At 42.0% G+C, this 20326-nt stretch overlaps 1 protein-coding gene across 1 annotated transcript in view; it reads right to left on the bottom strand.

The window, feature by feature from the left end:
• Nucleotides 1-20326, bottom strand: part of LOC136884576 (dual 3',5'-cyclic-AMP and -GMP phosphodiesterase 11A) — a 638170-nt gene that overhangs the window by 62097 nt on the left and 555747 nt on the right. The window contains exons 10-11 of the mRNA XM_068229957.1: nucleotides 11603-11670; nucleotides 1557-1649 (exon numbers count right to left, since the gene is read on the bottom strand). Of these exons, the coding sequence (XP_068086058.1) occupies nucleotides 1557-1649; nucleotides 11603-11670 (161 nt within the window). The remainder of the gene's footprint in view (nucleotides 1-1556; nucleotides 1650-11602; nucleotides 11671-20326) is intronic.

Below are 20326 nucleotides of genomic sequence, written 5' to 3' on the forward strand. Positions count from 1 at the left end.
TTGCTGAATTTCCTTGTTTTATACGATCACGGAAAGGCGAAACATTCGCATTCTGTTCCACGTGTTCATGTTATATAAACGTTTCTCATGGAGGAAAAACAGAATTAGTAAATCACATTAAATCTCTTAAACACGTCTCCAATACAAAATTTAAAGATGACAATCAGAAAATTAATTCGTCTTTTACCTCATCTGGAACCGACATTGATATAGTAAGAGCGTAATGCTTGTTCACTTCATTTTTAATTGAACATAACATCCCGTTACCTGCTGCCGATCATCCTGGTGCTCTGTTTAGGAAAATGTTTTGAGGTTCAGAAATTGGAAAAATATATGGCTGTGGTCGCACGAAAACCACACACATTTTGAAAGACATGGCTACGGATTCAAGAAGTGAACTCGTAGGTTTCTTACAACGTGGACCATTTTATTTAGACTCTCGAAATTACGAGAAAACATGTCATATTCTTCTAGAAGCCTGGCCAGGTAACGTATATAAAGAGGCAATCTTGAGGGTTGCGTGGAGTTGTTAACGAGAGTTGTTAGTGAAAGTATGTGAATTCATGTTCTGATGGTAATACGCTGAAAAGCTATTGTGGCAGTCTTCTTTTTATTCTTCGTAGTAGTAATGCTAAGCTTTACCTATTGTCTTCATCTGTTTTGTGACAAAGCAGGAAAAGATAGTTAGCTCAGTGTTGTCTGCCTCAGCCTTGGCCGTTGATTCAACGGGATGTAATATTGGTAATTTCACAGATAAGAGTGTTACAAAATACCAATTGAAAATTGTGTAGCGTTCTGTCCGACAATGGTCCGGTCATGATTGGAAAAAAAGAATGAAGTTGCTACTGTTTTAAGGGAAGCACAGTCATCTGTCTTCGTACTGGGTTGCTCATGCCATTTGATTAACATGGCTTCTGAGAAAGGTGCAATCAGTTTGCCTGTTAATGTCGATGAACTATTAGTCGACATCTTCTATTATTTATAAAATAATTGTAAGAGGAAGGAACGCCGTAAGAAATTCCAAGATCATCACAGCAAGGAAACGAAGAAGATACTGAAACATGTTTGCACAAGATGGCTGTCGTTAGGAAGGTGTCTCCAGAAGCTGTTAGAGCAGTGGGATCCACTACTTGGTGTCTTTAAAGATGACGTGCTTCTTAATGCTCAGTGTGGATAAACTACTAGCTTAACATCATTTACGATCCCAAAAGCCGAGCCTCGTAGTTTCTAAGACCATGAAAAGATGAAAGCTACTGAGTCGTTAGAATTGGTCGCTCTCAAAAGATTTGCACGTGTCTCAAACACTGACACTCCTGTCCTAACATTATTCAAAATCGGGAAGAAAATATTTTTATTGCTCTGTCATCAGGCTAAGGCATACTGTGCCTTCCTGTATGCTGTCATTCCTTGATTTGAGAATCTCAATTCTACGCTTCAGAGTGCTTCCCCTCACATTCATAAACTAACTTACTAGAACTAATGACGAACCTGTTAAAGCAGCTGCTTTCCAGATTCTATTCTAGTTATCACAGCCGCTGCTTAGGTTTGTTACTCACCTCAATTGCCACTTTCTGTCGAGCCATGGCTTTCTCCACCTCGCTGTACATTAACGTGTTGTGGATTCCCAGACCGCAGAAAATGCTGAATGCCTGAAAATAGAAAGATACTCTTATATAATTAGTCCAGAATATTAGTCCCAGGGAGAATCGGCTTCAACGTGTCTCTAAGAGTGAGATGTTGGTCTCTCCTTCCTGTACCGTAGCTGGAATCAGTGACTGTGCAGGGCATTTCAGTAGGGTGAGGCAAAACTTAAACTCACTCAAGCCCAGTGCTTTAATGTAAAAATTTGAAGAGTTTACTAAAAACAGCTTTGGCAAATTCGTCTGTCCGTTCTACTGAACCAATTTGCTTCATTATAGTTTTATGCTCTCCGGAATTACCTGCCGGTGAATCATGAGACATTTGCAGGTCTCTAAGTTCAGCCAACTTCGAGTAATCATAAAATCAAATCATTAAAATAATGATCACTCCAATAATTGCAGACGAAGGCTTACCCTAACCCGCAATACACTCTGTACTTAGCAGGTTGCTAAGCGACTAACACTTGCATTAACATTCTGATATAATGTGATTTTCATCCTTAGCAATGTCATTGCATGCAGCTTTGTTTGATTACTATTTGTCAGGCCAGAGAGTATACACTTTCTCTGATAACGGAAGAATACTATTCCCTGCTATACTCTTCGATTCTCTAACCTTTCAGAGCTTCCAAATATGTTCAACAGATTGCAGAGTATTCCTAATAATTTACATACTGTTAAGAGAAAAAGTCTACGTACAAACAGACCACATCATGACATACGCCTTAGACATCATCTGGGAACAGCTATCGAAGGATAACCTAGCCACACTAGAAAGAGTCGAGGCGATGTACCTAAAAAATAAAAATAAAAAAATCTCTGTCTGGCAAAAAATGCTCCTTCGAGACTAACCTATGAGCTCACGAAACAACCGTTCTATATCGAAGAACTGCGATTAAAATACCATCGCTTTCTACGACACAGTACCAAGCTTTACATCAAGAAATGCAGGATAAAAAATAAAATACACTGACTGACAGAGCAAATGCAACACCAAGAAGGAGTGGTCAGAACTTTATGCCAATTGCAGGGTAGACTGACGTCACTGAGGTATGCTCATGATGTCAAATGCGCCGCTGTGCTGCGCACGTAGCGAACGATAAATGGGACACGGCGTTGGCGAATGGCCCACTTCGTACCGTGATTTCTCAGCCGACAGTCATTGTAGAACGTGTTGTCGTGTGCCACAGGACACGTGTATAGCTAAGAATGCCAGGCCGCCGTCAACGGAGGCATTTCAAGCAGACAGACGACTTTACGAGGGGTATGGTGATCGGGCTGAGAAGGGCAGGTTGGTCGCTTTGTCAAATCGCAGCCGATACCCATAGGGATGTGTCCACGGTGCAGCGCCTGTGGCGAAGATGGTTGGCGCAGGGACATGTGGCACGTGCGAGGGGTCCAGGCGCAGCCCGAGTGACGTCAGCACGCGAGGATCGGCGCATCCGCCGCCAAGCGGTGGCAGCCCCGCACGCCACGTCAACCGCCATTCTTCAGCATGTGCAAGACACCCTGGCTGTTCCAATATCGACCAGAACAATTTCCCGTCGATTGGTTGAAGGAGGCCTGCACTCCCGGCGTCCGCTCAGAAGACTACCATTGACTCCACAGCATAGACGTGCACGCCTGGCATGGTGCCGGGTGCCGGGCTAGAGCGACTTGGATGAGGGAATGGCGGAACGTCGTGTTCTCCGATGAGTCACGCTTCTGTTCTGTCAGTGATAGTCACCGCAGACGAGTGTGGCGTCGGCGTGGAGAAAGGTCAAATCCGGCAGTAACTGTGGAGCGCCCTACCGCTAGACAACGCGGCATCATGGTTTGGGGCGCTATTGCGTATGATTCCACGTCACCTCTAGTGCGTATTCAAGGCACGTTAAATGCCCACCGCTACGTGCAGCATGTGCTGCGGCCGGTGGCACTCCCGTACCTTCAGGGGCTGCCCAATGCTCTGTTTCAGCAGGATAATGCCCGCCCACACACTGCTCGCATCTCCCAACAGGCTCTACGAGGTGTACAGATGCTTCCGTGGGCAGCGTACTCTCCGGATCTCTCACCAATCGAACACGTGTGGGATCTCATTGGACGCCGTTTGCAAACTCTGCCCCAGCCTCGTACGGACGACCAACTGTGGCAAATGGTTGACAGAGAATGGAGAACCATCCCTCAGGACACCATCCGCACTCTTATTGACTCTGTACCTCGACGTGTTTCTGCGTGCATCGCCGCTCGCGGTGATCCTACATCCTACTGAGTCGATGCCGTGCGCATTGTGTAACCTGCATATCGGTTTGAAATAAACATCAATTATTCGTCCGTGCCGTCTCTGTTTTTTCCCCAACTTTCATCCCTTTCGAACCACTCCTCCTTGGTGTTGCATTGTCACTGTCAGTCAGTGTATATGGATAGATTTTTACCAAACGGACGAGATGATGATGTGAGAATGGATGAATTCCGACTACGAAGTGCGGTATACCATAACGCATTTCTAGTTACATTTTTATAAAACCATGGAAAGGAGCTGGCAAAACAATATGACCACGATGGACATATCAAGACGAGTTATCTGACCTATTTATAACGAATGCAGCGGAGCAGCACAGGTCTTCTAGTATTATTTTAAAAAGCTTATCAAGGCCTATCAGGGATTTTATTGATGGTCGTACAAAGTAAAGTAAAATGTTTTGTTACTGCTTTGTATAGAAATGCGCTAATTTGCTACATATTTTAAAAACAATTTGCTTTACGTCGCACCGACACAGATACGTCTTATGGCGACGATGGGATAAGAAAGGTCTAGAAGTGGGAAGGAGGTCACCGTGGCCTTAATTAAGATACAGCCCCAGCATTTGCCTGGTGTGAAATTGGGAAACCACGGAAAATCATCTTCAGGAATGCCTACAGTTGGGTTTGAACTCTCTATCTTCCCAGTGCAAGCTCACAGCTGCGCGGCCCTAACCGCACGGCCAATTCACTCGGATATTTTTCTTTTTTGCCAGAAACCGGCTGTGGGCGTACTGAAGTCGGTCAGAAAGTTGGAATTAGCAATCGGATTTGAACAGTGTTGGTATCAATCAATCAATCAATCAATCAATCAATCAATCAATCAATCAATCAATCAATCAATCAATCAATCTACACTGACCTGCGTTTAGGACAGTCGCCCAGGTGACAGATTTGCTATTGGTTGTTTATCTAGTCTTGTCTTACCGGGCGAGTTGGCTGTGCGGTTAGGGCCGCGCAGCTGTCAGCTTGCATCCGGGAGATAGTGGGTTCGAACCCCACCGTCGGCAGCTCCGAAGATGTTTTCCCGTAGTTTTCCATTTTCACACCAGGAAAATGGTGGGGCTATAGCAGGGGCGTATTCTCCTTGCATGCAAGGCATTCATTGCATGCGTTATGATAGGGCGAAGAACTGTCTGAAGAACGATTTTAGGTTGTTTCAAGTCAAGTATTGACACTTTCATCTCTCAGAAGTTCAAAATGTCCGCGCAACTGCACTAGTTCCGTTGCTTGACTACGTGTGGTGTTGGTGTAGTCTCGCCATCTACTCCCCTGTAGATAGAAAGAAAAAGCAATGGAGAAGTTAAGGACGTAACGCACTCAATCTTTAAGTTGCATTCGATGACAGACATAGTTCTGAAACCCTCCGAATGATGTCGCTGCAATTCGTAATTGGTCACCATCCATGTGCTACCCTCTGCCATCTGTTAACAACTTGGAGAAAGTCGGCATGCCCAAGCTTACAGCGAGCCACGGCCGCTTCCTTACCCCCACTCAGGCCCCTGTTCAGCATACGACGTGAGGCCGCCTGGGCGAGGTACTACTCATCCTTTCCACTTGTATCCCCAACTAAATGTCTCACGCTCCAGGGCACTGTCCTTGAGGCGGTAGAGGTGGAATCCTTCGCTTAGTCCAAGGGAAAAGCCAACCCTGGAGCGTAAACGGAAAGAAAGAAAGAAAGAAAGAAAGAAAGAAAGAAAGAAAGAAAGAGAAAGGCTCTCTGAAAAGCCTTTACAACCCATTCGTTTGATGAAAATTTAACATTTAAATTGAAAAACAGAAAACTAGAAATATGTTCACACGTTCAATCCAGAAACTTACAGTAAAACTGCTCGGCTCTCAGATACGTTCATGTTGTTGAAAGATTGCTTGGTTCCTATAATGTGACTTCTGACAGGACAGCGAATGCATTGGTGTGTCTTGCGATTGAGTGTCTGGATAACTTTGACTGCCGCGAAAAATTAGTTATGGAGACTTTCGATGGAGCGGCGGTGCTTGCAGGTCACCTGAATGGTGTGCAAGCTAAATCAAAAGAAGTGGTTCCTGAGGCTGTATTCACCCACTGCTACGCTCACGAAGTTAATTTAATTCTTTCTCAAGCTGTTTAATGCGCGAAAGAATGCCGTACGTTCTTCGCAACGATGAGTGGTTTGCGACTTTCTTTCCTTTTTTGATATTTGCTTTACGTTGCACCGACACAGATAGACCTTATGGCAACGATGGAACAGGAAAGGCCTAGGAATGGGAAGGAAGCGGGCATGGCCTTAACTAAGGCCTGGTGTGAAAGTGGGAAACCACGGAAAATTATCTTCGGTGCTGCCGACAGTGGGGTTCGAACTCTCTATCTACCGGATGCGAGCTCATAGATACGCACCCCTAACCACACGGCCAACTCGCTCGATGTGACATTTTTTAGCAGTTCTTCTAAGAGAACTTTCCTGCTGGACAGTGTCCTCAAGAAAATGTTTCCTTAAGCTAGCTCCAACAAGGTGGAACTATTCCAGCCGATTAGTACAGACCATCGCGGAATATTGTGCTCCTCTCCAAGAGCTTCACGACAGCGTTTTGGAGGAACCTAGGAACTAGGATAACATTACAATCAATGAGGCAAGCGGGTTTCTTGCGAAGTTAACGAAATTTCAGTTCAATTTTCTTCTGAATATTTTTAATGAAATGTTTTCATTGATTGATGTCACATATAGGCCTAACATCCTTCAATCTAAGACCCTAGATCACGCATTTTACACCAACGAAGTGAATTCATTAGAAACTAAAGTATCAATAATGCGAAACAGTGGATTTGCTAGTGTCTGGGACAGACCAGAAGATACATTTGATCCACCAATGAAAAAAAAAGAAAGGAAGAAACATCATTTTCGGTTAAAGATTAGTATTAGGAGGGTTTACCTGGAAATGCATGATATTATTCTAGCACAGTTAAAATATCGTTTCCGTTCCGTTCATTAGGAGATTTGTCCTTCACTGAAATGCTTGAATGTAAGACTTTTTTTTTTTGCGATTTTCCTAACGAGCACTTCAGTAAACTGATTGAAGTCTATGGAAAATATTTTGATATAGCACGAGTTAAATCCGAATTGAGGGCAATGTTTTCTTCTGAACAGTTCAAGGATAAGACTGTGGCTCAAATCCAGAAATTCCTATTGACCAGTGGTCTCTACAGTGATCTTCTCGAACTTTGTAAGTCAGAGTTCTCTCTCTGCATTAGGGATGGTATCTATAGAAAATGATCTTTTTGTTGAAATGAAATCACGTGAGGACTTCTGCAGTGACGTCACTAAGGAATTCTACAAAGAGATTCGCAGGGTCGAGTTCGCCTATATGTAATTAGGGTGAGTGGAGTTGGAATTTACTTACGGTACTACATTGTGCTACTGTATCGTTACTAGTTGCATGCCTCGGTGGCGAATCCAGGATACGCCACTGGGCTATAGGGTAAAGTAAGGTAACTCCATGGTAATAAGGTTTTTCTGATACTGTTAACTGAAAGTTTGTGTCACTGGGATGATCTCATTTCAGTTGAAAAAGGATTAGTGTTGGAGCACATTGCGGTTAACATTTTGAAAAACGTCCAATCTTTAATACCAAGATTTTGTTTACGAAATTTACAGTTGAAAGTAGGTAATTCCGTGATACTCCAGTAAGTCCGTGATGGGATTCAAGTTAACTCCGTGATAACAAAATGTTCACAAAGAACCGTGCTTCTTCATAATAGAAACTTGTTTGTAAGATAAAATAGGTTTACATAACCATTTTAAATATTCTTCACTTTCCTATGTTGCAGTAATGATATTTTAAATATTAAAAAAAAGACAATACAAGTGTAAGTTTTATTCACTGTCGTCAGAAATCTCGCACCCATTGCACATGAAATACACTTCGTCCATCACTTGTTGACACTTTTCATGGTACCAATCATGACAAAACTCATTCAATCCACTTAGTCCCATTTTTCCTCCTGACTTCATCTATACAAAACCTCCAATAGCTCCTCAGTTGTAGTTAGCATTTTTCGAGGCGGTTAATTTCGGCTTGGTCCCAGGGGGATTTCATTCCTGACATTGATGGCCTGTTCTGGCTTGGCTGGCCTGGTTATCTGTAACTCCGAAACCCAAAGATTGCATTGACGTAACATAATTTACTATTTTAATTTATAGTTCAGACGACATGACAAAGGGCTTTCCCTATTGACGATCAGCTAAGAATTGGCATGCTCCATGGGTTTCCAAATTTTTACTAGCTTTGTAAACTATCCAGCCTTCATCCTCACCATACGCAACGCTTCTTTCATGTGCTCAGACGTGTAAGAGCGAGCCAATTTACTCTTCTTCGGAGCCATCACTACATGCAAAACCTAAGGAAAACAATCACATTGCTCAGCACGATTTGTTTTTAATTTTTAAATCTAAATTATTAGTTTCGAACATTTAACACTTGTTGAAATAGAATATTCACGTTAAAACTGCTCTTAATAATATGTTAAAATGCACAAACCTATTTCACTACAAAGAAAAGGTATGTTGACACTTCAAACTTTCACAAAGGACTCTGTAAAATCTCACACAGACACCCATAGAGGGTGTTAGCTACATTGTAGGAGTCCTGCATTCTTCTGCCTTCTGGAGGTGGAGTTTGGAGGCATTCGGGTTTCAAGCTACGCCGTGATAAACGAAATACAAACTATTACGGCATTACTTATTTTACCGTACTTTCATTAAGGCCACGTTCGCTTCCTTCCTACTCCCAAGCCTTTCCTATGCCATCGTCGCCGTAAGAACTACCTGTGTTGGTGTGACGTAAAGCAAATTGAAAAAAAAGGGCATGCTTTATCATTACTGAGAATAATTCTTTCGCTAGAAACCCAAACATATCAAGCCAGTGGCGCCCGCCTCACAATACCCGTGAACTATTAGCACTATCAACTTGAGATATGATGTAGTATATTATATCAAGTTTATAAACTTTGAACTTTTATCCCCAACTCTGTCGCTGGAAGGTTTCGAGGCAATAATCCGGTTAATCATAGTACGCTGAAATAACGCTTGCAATAGATTTAGCCAATATTGCAGACTTTTGTTCTTATTAATGCTGTCATTTTGTATGCGCGAGCAATACCAGTTTTGTCAAAGCAATATATGGATCAACTAAGTGAAAAAATCAGACAGATTCTTCCATATTCATCTGAGTGTTCACGTATCTGATTAGATCAGACTGGACGCTGAACACTGCAAAGTGTAAGTCAATGTGATTAGATACGAGCCGATCTCTCTAGACAGAACAGAAATTACGTGCTTACAGCCACATTCCTCATTCTTGCATTCTTTTCATCTCCACACTGTACCTTAGTTAAGGCCACGGTCGCTTCCTTTCCACTCCTAGCCTTTTCCTAACACATTGTCGCGGTAAGACGTGTCGGTGAGACGTAAAGCAAATTGGAATGATAAAAGCCCCAACTTGCCTCTTGAATTCCCTTCACTGTATGATCCATCGTATTTTAAAGAATAGAATAGAATAGAATAGAATAGAATAGAATACTGCCATCCTCTAGTTTCGGATCACCTGAAGTTGAGGAGGAAGTGATCGTTTGTGATCCAATTTGTGTTTTCATAATACTTTATTTTCCGTTTTACTGTTTGTTTATCTATTACTACATTAAACGTGCCAACGGCCGTAGCCGCGTTGAAACACCGGATCCCGTGAGATCTCCGAAGTTAAGCAACATTGGGCGTGGTCAGGAGTTGGATGGGTTGCCACGCGCTGTTGGTGGGGGGTAAGAGAATGGAGGAGCGGAAAGGAACTGGCCACCCTACCGCACGTAAACTCCGGCTCAGGAACACCTCTGCGGAAGTTCGGACCTGCCTTCGGGCAGAACAACCCTTACCTTACCTTACATTAAACGTTGCAATTACACGTATTAACTATTTCCGGCCAATTTAAAGAATGCAGTTTTTAAATTTATTTATTTATCTTTATGTATCCTACTCTTCATAAATTGTATTAGTGCTTACTTTTGTGTCACAGGTCTTTATAGAGTTATCCTACAAGTACAACATACATTATGAATGAATGTATGACTGCATGAATTGATGAATGAATGATTTCATGACTGAATTGTGTTCGTGCATGAATGACTGATTAAACAGTCCTCCCTTCCAGTCACGGATAGCCACCAACTGGGGGAGAGAGCATTATTAAAATAACTCCCCTCAAACTTATTCGTCTACTAATGTCAATCCATGCCATTGACATCTTGAAACATTCCGCTCGTCTCCTTTTTCCCAAGTCTTCCCAGCCTAAGATTTGCAACGTTTGCGTAATCCCACACTTTTGTCGGAAATCTCTGTCACGGTTTATTTCATTCCTCGGATTTGAAAAAATTATTAGCACGTTCTGGGCCTTTTCTAGGCAACACAACTTGTGCTTCTAACTGATCAGGTAGTGTATTATGTTTCAAGAATCCCACACGTTTATTTGGTTTGCTCTACATAGTATTCTTTTATGCCGTTGGAGGATCGAGGAGTTAGACACATCAACACCCTAACGAATGTAATACTTGCACTACTAAAAACAAAATTAAACCTAATTCAGCCAGTTGTACCACATTCAAAGGGAGAGCGCTCCGGACTGTATGTTGGAAATGCTCCTTTAACACTTAAGAGTGTATATTTCTACTAAACTGTTAGAGTTAAAAAGAAAACGTATATCGGCTTTATAAGAGAAAATATAATTCTATATCATGTGTGTGTGTGTGCTCCATTTTAGGTACGACTCGCAGTTAACCCGCTATGTTGATTTTAACATAGATATGTTTTTGTCATGAATATATCTTATGGCTGGCGAACATCCGGAAATTTGTGTAACGTAACGCGACAAAATGTGTGACGGAAAAGACGTCACATTAGTCGTTACCGTAGGCCTTGGTCGCGCAACATACTTCGGCTGTAGATTGTATAAATAGTGTGTGTTGAAATAGAAAGTGGATTTGTATAAATAGAAATAGGAAGTGTATCGTCAGTGATGTTACATTGGTCGTTACCGTAGGTTTTGGTCGCCTAAGATGCTGCGGCTGTGCATTTGTATAACTAGTGTGTGTTGAAATGGAAAGTGTATCGCCAGTGACGTCACATTAGTCGTTACCGTGGGCCTTGGTCTACAAAGGTGCTGCGGCTACAAGTTAAGCTCCTTTGACTGAGAGTTGCAGTTCTCCTTGATATAATATTGAGTTTCATTTATTGAAAGAAGTATTCAAGGTGATTAGCTTTTCACAAAAGGAAACGTTTCGTTTAAGATGGAGGTATATTTAGAATTAGCGTCTTCGATGTCCGGACACTACTGTAACCATGACAACCAATGTTCATCTATGTACACTCGGTCAGTAGCGCCATCTTCTCACTGTGCGCTTTCTTCCTGGAACTAAGAGCTTGTATCGAGTGAACTCCGTTCTACATCTCAGTCCACAATTAAAGTCCTTGAACTGGCTGGAAAACGAACGTACGAAATTGTGTTCCCCACATTATGACAACATTGTTAGGCAGAGATTAGTTTCAACTTCCCTTAGACGTCCACCATACAGTCGATGCCAAGAATATGACATTCACGATGCCATCCAAAGTCCTACGAGTAAACTGCATATCTAGAGCAAAGTGAAAAATAAGAACCAAACTTACCTCAAAAAGTTGTTCGTCATTTTCGTCGAAAGGTAGCCCATTCAGTTTATTGACAATAGTAGCGACACCTGAAACAAGAAAACACATTGTAAAATAATATATTCTTTTACATTTCAACTGATATATTGGTTTTTCGTCGTACGTGATAACTGTTTTAAGAGATAATAATAATAATAATAATAATAATAATAATAATAATAATAATAATAATAATAATAATAATAATAATAATAATAATAATAATAGACATGGTTACAAAGCAAATTAACCACGTCAAGGCACAGGCGGAGAAAGGAGGCTTCCAGATCTCTTTGGAGAAAATGCAATTCATATCTAACATCAAGCCATCAACATCAAGATAATATAATTAAACCACTTGGGGGCGGGGGGGGGGGGAGGGATGGGGAGCAATCAAACAGACAGAAATGGAAATGGCTTATGAACAGACCAAAGACGTTTACAGCAAAAAGTCCATACCCTTGAACGCAACACTCAGACATTATTGCACTGTCGTAAAACCAGAGGCTTTGTATGCAGCGGAATGCTTTGCTATGAACAAGAAAGGCCTGATAGAAAGAAAGAAAGAAAGAAAGAAAGAAAGAAAGAACTTAAGAAAAATTATTGGCCTAATTTAAGACAAACATGAATATAGACGTCGACATAACCATGAACTGTATACCCATGTCCAGAAGATCTCTGATGCCGTGCGGAGAAGGAGAATTGCGTCTTATGGCCACTTGCTAAGAATTAAACCAACACGATTATCGAACTAAATCTTTACCTATTTTAAAGATAAGAAGGCGCAGCCAACTTGGTTTAAGGCAATGAAAAGGGACCTACAGGAGATGGGGATCACTTATGAAGATATAGAAGAACGCAACCCACTCAGGAGGAAACAAACACCACCAGGGTTTTTAAGAAAGGCCAAAGTTGATGATGGGAAAGACGTGGACGGAGGAAAGGAAAGAGTAAAACCGCCTACGTATGAAGGAGAACTGGGCAAAGATGGCAGAGAAGACAGCTGAAATGCCGTGGTCCTTAGCAGGCCGATATGAAATAAATAAATAAACAAACAAACAAACAAACAAACAAACAAACAAACAAACAAACAAACAAACAAACAAACAAACAAACAAACAAACAAACAAACAAACAAACAAACAAACACACACACAAAACAAAACAAAACAAAACAAAACAAAACAAAACAAACAAACAAACAAACAAACAAACAAACAAACAAACAAACAAACAAACAAACGGTTCATGTTTGTGGGTTACTGTAGTCACGTCCTAGTTCGTGAACCATGGGCAACGGCTGAGTGGCCTAGTAAGTGGTCCTGAGAGTCGGGATACCAGTTGCTATGGAATGGGAGTGGGCATTTCGGACATATTCTGAGTCGTGGCCCTCCTTGTGCTCAGGCGGCTAGGACTACACAATTCACCGGTGGTCCATAACCCGTTAGAGGAGAGATCCTCACTTGGACTATGTGCAAGTAGGGCAGCATCCTGCTTCATGAATTTACCGAGCTCAGAACACTTTAAGCAAGCCTCGGACCTATGGGAGTAATGGAGTCCCACTCCCATTTGACAGGCGAGGGACTCCTTGGAAACAACTTGGCGAACGAAATGGAATTCGATGGGGAGCTATCAATATTAATGGGGCTTATGGAAGAAAGAAGGTAGAACTGGCTGAGTCAGCAAAGAGGATGCATCTGGATGTGCTAGGAGTAAGTGATATTCGGGTAAGGGGAGATAATGAGGAAGAGAGAGGAGATTATAAAGTGTACTTGACGGGTGTTAGAAAGGGAAGGGCAGAGTCTGGGGTAGGGCTCTTTATCAGGAATACCATTGCACGCAACATAGTTTCTGTTAGGCACGTAAATGAGCGAATGATGTGGGTAGATTTGTCAGTGGGAGGAATTAGGACAAGAATTGTGTCCGTGTATTCACCATGTGAGGGTGCAGATGAGGATGAAGTTGACAAATTTTATGAAGCATTGAGTGACATCGTGGTCATGGTCAACAGGAAGGATAGAATAGTGCTAATGAGCGATTTCAATGTAAGAGTTGGGAATAGAACTGAAGGATACGAAAGGGTGATTGGTAAATGTGGGGAAGATATGGAAGCTAATGGGAATGGGAAGCGTTTGCTGGACTTCTGTGCTAGTATGGGTTTAGCGGTTACGAATACATTCTTCAAGCATAAGGCTATTCACCGCTACACATGGGAGGCTAGAGGTACCAGATCCACAATGGACTATATCTTAACAGACTTTGAATTCAGGAGATCTGTTAGGAATGTACGAGTTTTTCACGGATTTTTCGATGATACAGACCATTATCTGATCTGTAGTGAACTAAGTATCTCTAGGCCTAGGGCAGAGAAAGTGAAATCTGTCTGCAAACGAATAAGGGTAGAAAGTCTCCAGGATGAGGAAATTAGACAGAAGTACATGGATATAATTAGTGAGAAGTTTCGAACAGTAGACAGTAAGCAGGTTCAGGATATAGAAAGTGAATGGGTGGCATACAGGGATGCTGTAATACAAACAGCAAGGGAATGCCTAGGAACAACTGTGTGTAAAGATGGGAAAAGGCGAACATCTTGGTGGAATGATGAACTGAGAGCAGCCTGTAAACGTAAAAAGAAGGCTTATCAGAAATGGCTCCAAACAAGGGCCAAGGCAGACAGGGATTGGTACGTAGATGAAAGAAACAGAGCGAAACAAATAGTTGTTGAATCCAAAAAGAAGTCCTGGGAAGATTTTGGTAATAACCTGGAAAGGCTAGGTCAAGCAGCAGGGAAACCTTTGTGGACAGTAATGAAGAATCTTAGGAAGGGAGGGAAAAAAGAAATGAACAGTGTTTTGAGTAATTCAGGTGAACTCATAATAGATCCCAGGGAATCACTGGAGAGGTGGAGGGAATATTTTGAACATCTTCTCAATGTAAAAGGAAATCATCATGGTGGTGTTGCAAACAGCCAAGCTCATGGGGAGGAGGAAAATGATGTTGGTGAAATTATGCTTGAGGAAGTGGAAAGGATAGTAAATAAACTCCATTGTCATAAGGCAGCAGGAATAGATTAAATTAGACCTGAAATGGTGAAGTATATGGGAAGGCAGGGATGAAATGGCTTCATAGAGTAGTAAAATTAGCGTGGAGTGTTGGTAAGGTACCTTCAGATTGGACAAAAGCAGTAATTGCACCTATCTATAAGCAAGGGAACAGGAAGGATTGCAACAACTATCGAGGTATCTCATTGATTAGTATACCAGGCAAAGTATTCACTGGCATCTTGGAAGGGAGGGTGCGATCAGTCGTTGAGAGGAAGTTGGATGAAAACCAATGTGATTTCAGACCACAGAGAGGCTGTCAGGATCAGATTTTCAGTATGCGCCAGGTAATTGAAAAATGCTACGAGAGGAATAGGCAGTTGTGTTTATGTTTCGTAGATCTAGAGAAAGCATATGACAGGGTACCGAGGGAAAAGATGTTCGCTATACTGGGGGACTATGGAATTAAAGGTAGATTATTAAAATCAATCAAAGGCATTTATGTTGACAATTGGGCTTCAGTGAGAATTGATGGTAGAATGAGTTCTTGGTTCAGGGTACTTACAGGAGTTAGACAAGGCTGTAATCTTTCACCTTTGCTGTTTGTAGTTTACATGGATCATATGCTGAAAGGTATAAAATGGCAGGGAGGGATTCAGTTAGGTGGAAATGTAGTAAGCAGCCTGGCCTATGCTGACGACTTGGTCTTAATGGCAGACTGTGCCGAAAGCCTGCAGTCTAACATCTTGGAACTTGAAAATAGGTTAAGTGAGTATGGTATGAAAATTAGCCTCTCGAAGACTAAATTGATGTCAGTAGGTAAGAAATCCAACAGAATTGAATGTCAGATTGGTGATACAAAGCTAGAACAGGTGGATAATTTCAAGTATTTAGGTTGTGTGTTTTCCCAGGATGGTAATATAGTAAGTGAGATTGAATCAAGTTGTAGTAAAGCTAATGCAGTGAGCTCGCAGTTGCGATCAGCAGTATTCTGTAAGAAGGAAGTCAGCTCCCAGACGAAACTATCTTTACATCGGTCTGTTTTCAGACCAACTTTGCTTTATGGGAGCGAAAGCTGGGTGGACTCAGGATATCTTATTCATAAGTTAGAAGTAACAGACATGAAAGTAGCAAGAATGATTGCTGGTACAAACAGGTGGGAACAATGGCAGGATGGAACTCGGAATGAGGAGATAAAGGCTAATTTAGGAATGAACTCGATGGATGAAGCTGTACGCATAAACCGGCTTCGGTGGTGGGGTCATGTGAGGCGAATGGAGGAGGATAGGTTACCTAGGAGAATAATGGACTCTGTTATGGAGGGTAAGAGAAGTAGAGGGAGACCAAGACGACGATGGTTAGACTCTGTTTCTAACGATTTAAAGATAAGAGGTATAGAACTAAATGAGGCCACAACACTAGTTGCAAATCGAGGATTGTGGCGACGTTTAGTAAATTCTCAGAGGCTTGCAGACTGAACGCTGAAAGGCATAACAGTCTATAACGATAATGTATGTATGTAATAAATAAATAAATAAATAATTAAATAAATAAATAAAATAAATAAATAATGCACCCTTATTCATTATAGATTGGAATGCTTTCAGCGTTCAGTATGCAAGCACTTGTGAATTTACTAACTGCCTCCACAATTAATAATAATAATAATAATAATAATAATAATAATAATAATAATAATAATAATTCCAACTGATAGAGCAGATGACTCTCAACTCTGCAAAGTTCACTATCCCGGTTTTTAAACATTACCGTGTTATCACAATGAGAGTGGAAATTCTCATGTTCCGTTAACCGCTAATTTCCGTGCTTCCAATCATTGAAGCCAGTTGTTGTAAATAATGTCTTCATTGAAAAGCTTTCTTCCAAACAGCACTTTTGTCAGAAATCGCTTATTGTCTGGATACAGTTGCATAGAGTTTCAGAAAAACGTCTCGATTCTGTTTCACTCCACTTATACCATAGTACCCTAGTCCCTAATAACGTAATTCAAAAGCCAAAAATAACGGTTATCGTTTGGTTTAAAAATACCATTTCTTGGTACTAGATAGTCTTCACGATTTTCACTTACAGTTCCAACAGCAGATTAACTGAAAGTGGACGTAGGCTCATCAAAGTTTTCCGTGCAGGTACCATCATTTTTATTTTAGTCATTGCATGAGAGGAAGTTGTTTGAATTATAGTTTGGATCCTGTGGAAAACAACTCTAATTTCGGTGTTTAAGAGAACAATTCACTTTCCCTCCACTTCTCCTCTTCTATTAATCTGTGATAATTTGCGCCACTTACCGTAATCGGTTTCGGTCATCCGAGTTGTGTACGAAACACGGAAAACCTTTTTTTATAACTCTCAAAAAATGAATAAAAATGGCTTTGACAGACTTCTCCGGAAGTCTTGGTATTGTCTCTAGGTGGCGTTGATTCACCGCCCTCTGTACTAAGTTGCAGCCTGAAGTCATCTTGATACTCATACGCAGCTCTCCATGCTAACCTTTTCGTTTCTACGTCACTGCTACATCCTTTACCTGCTCTAATCTGCTTGTCATATTCATACCTTGGTCTACTTCTACTGTTCTTACCGCCTACACTTCCTTCAATAATAATTCCTGGGTGTCTTACAATGTTTCCTATCACTCTATCACTTCTCGTCAAATTTAGCCAAATTGATCTCCTCTCACTAATTCGATTCAGTATCTCTTCATACGTGATACGATCTATCCATATCACCTTCAGCATTCTTCTGTAACACCTCATATCAAAAGCTTCTATTAGCCGGCCATACACGGAAAGGAATTCTGACAGGCGAGGTCTTTTGTGACGCATACCGACAGGCTAGGGCTGCTCGTTAGTGAGCAAGGTCAGTTTGAGGCGTTATCCGCTACAGACCAGATCTGTTGTCAGCACCTCAACGGAAAGACCTCGCCTCACAGATCAAGCCTCCTGCAAGGAAAGCATGGAGTGGACAAAGGCACTGCTAGGGAAATTTATTGAAAGTACAAAGAGCGGCTGTGTCTCTGACAATTAAAACATGAGGTGTCGCAATCAAGCGTTCTTCAGTATCCTCCTTTCCTCCTTCTCCAGCTTAGAAGCTACAATAACCACAGTAAATACGCTTTCAACCAGACTGTTCTCCAGTAAGAGCTACGCAAAACAAGTCATTTTTTACTAGTGGCTTACGTCGCACCGACACAGATAGGTCTTATAACGACGATGGGATAGGGAAGGGCTAGGAGTTGGAAGGAAGCGGCCGTGGCCTTAATTAAGGCACAGCCCATAGCATTTGCCTGGTGTGAAAATAGAAAACCACGGAAAACCATTTTCAGGGCTGCCGACAGTGGATTCGAACCCACTATCTCCCGGATGCAAGCTCACAGCTGCGCGCCCCTAACCGCACGGCCAACTCGCCCGGTAAACAAGTCCATTATGTATGTGTTGTGTATGTTTGGTATTCAGTTCGAAGGCTGGTCTGATCCTCCACAGTTATGCCAACAGCTGTCATAGATAGCCTAGGCATCACTGGAAGAAGCGTACTAGGGAAATGAGAAGTGAGATAGCTTCCCGTTGCTTTCCTCGCCGAGCCAGAAGTTGCTCGCATATCAGTCTGCCAAACCCACTGAAATGCACGCACCAGCTGACCCTATGCGTGATATTTTCATATCATTCATAACAGGGACTGGCTGCATAAGGAATGGTATTACTAGCATCACTCGTATCTCAGTCACTTTCATATTGTCAAAGCCAAGGATAAGACTGAGAAGGATCAAACATTTAACGTAATAATGAGAAAAATCTATTCATGCTTACTTTTTTTTTTGCTAGCTGCTTTACGTCGCACCGACACAGATAGGTTTTATGGCGACGATAGGATAGGAAAGGCGTATGAGTTCGAAGTAAGTGGCCGTGGCCTTAATTAAGGTACAGCCCCATATTTGCCTGGTGAGAAAATGGGAAACCACGGAAAACCATCTTCAAGGCTGCCGACAGTGGGATTCGAACCCACTATCTCCCGGATGCAAGCTCACAGCCGCGTGCCACTGACCGCACGGCCAACTCGCCCGGTACATGCTTACCTAACATCATATCATAATCGCTGTTGTCCATTCGCAAGTAATTCTTGTAATCGTCCGGTTCATTTTCTCTCAGGTGTTGTATCAGACTCATGTGACTAAAGCTGTCTCGCTGTCCTATCCATGATTTCATCCACTTCGATCGATTTTTTTGTTTGCATGATTTAACATATAGCAAAATGCACATTCCAACAGCCGCAACAGCATTTTTTCCCCTCTGGACACCGTCTGCTTCGATGTCCATCGCACAGTTCTAAGTACGGCAGACCCGACCGGCAAGGATTTCAAACTAGTTTGAAAGGCCAGCGGATGAGGCTTGGCCTGCTGAGAACAAAGGGATCATTCCATTAACGAGAGGGTCTGGAATGTTGACAGATTATGTTGCACAACACGGCAGGCTTGGTGTCACAGTTGATGGCGAGCAGCGGGCCGGGTCTCTGAAGGTCACGCCTGGCAGACGGTCTGTCGGATCTGGCCCCAAAGGCGAGGCCTGCCATTCTTTCTGAGCTAGTTATCGTCTTTCTTTAACTTCCATACAATGGCACGCTCAAGACGAAAGTCTTCAAAAACATCTTTCTACTTCGTATATAAATGTTCAAAATGAGAAAATTTCTTTTCTAAAGAAAGGCCTACCTTCTTGTGCTAATCTGCATTTTATGTCTTCCTTACTTCTACCATCGTTAGTTATTTTACTACCCAAGTAGCAATTTTCCTCTACCTACTTTAATACTTCATTTCCTAATCTAATATCTCTTGCATCATCTGACTTCGTTTGACTGCTCTCCATTACTTTTGTTTTGGACTTACTTATTTTCATCTTGTACTGCTTACACAATGCCTTTGCTGGCATGATGTAGTGTTTACTGTGCACTATGTCTTCTGGTATGGGCTAGAATAAATTTACTTGACCTGTCTGTCTCATCCTTGGCTTTGACAGTATGAAAGTGACCGAGGTATGAACGATTCTAGTAACACCGTTCCTTATGCAGACAGTCCCTGTTATGAATGATGTGAAAATATCGCTCCTAGGGTCGGTTGGTGCATGCATTTCAGTGGGCTTGGCTGACTGATATGTAATAGCAACCTCTGACTAGGTGAGGAAAGCAACGGGAAACTACCTCCTCTCCTCATTTCCCTAGTATGCCTCTTCATTGACACCTAGGCTATCTATAACAGCTGTTAGTGGAGCTGTAGAGGATCAAACCAGCGTTTGGGCTGAATACCCAACATACATACATACATACACACTGCTTACAGAAGACTCCGTCCACAGCACTCAGCAATTTCTCGAGATCTTCTGCAGTCTCAGAAAAAGATAGCCATGATTATATGTTCTTCTGTCTGGCATAGAAAATGTACGCGTGGAATTTTTTTTGCCGCATACCTTACCTTCTTTCAGGTACGGTGCATTAGCTCCGCTCTGGTCTTTACATCCATTAGCGGTACGTAAGGAAGTGCTCTCGCAAGGTGCTTATAAGTTCTTTTCTCTCTTTTGTTTTTTTCTTGATATCTCACGCATCATGCTTTTATTATAAAGAGCACAAGATAGAAAATGCTTTAAAAAAGGTAGTCTGGTTTAAA

The sequence above is a fragment of the Anabrus simplex genome, chromosome 12 (genome assembly GCF_040414725.1).
Source record: "Anabrus simplex isolate iqAnaSimp1 chromosome 12, ASM4041472v1, whole genome shotgun sequence".
In the NCBI taxonomy this organism is placed as follows: Eukaryota; Metazoa; Arthropoda; class Insecta; order Orthoptera; family Tettigoniidae; genus Anabrus; species Anabrus simplex.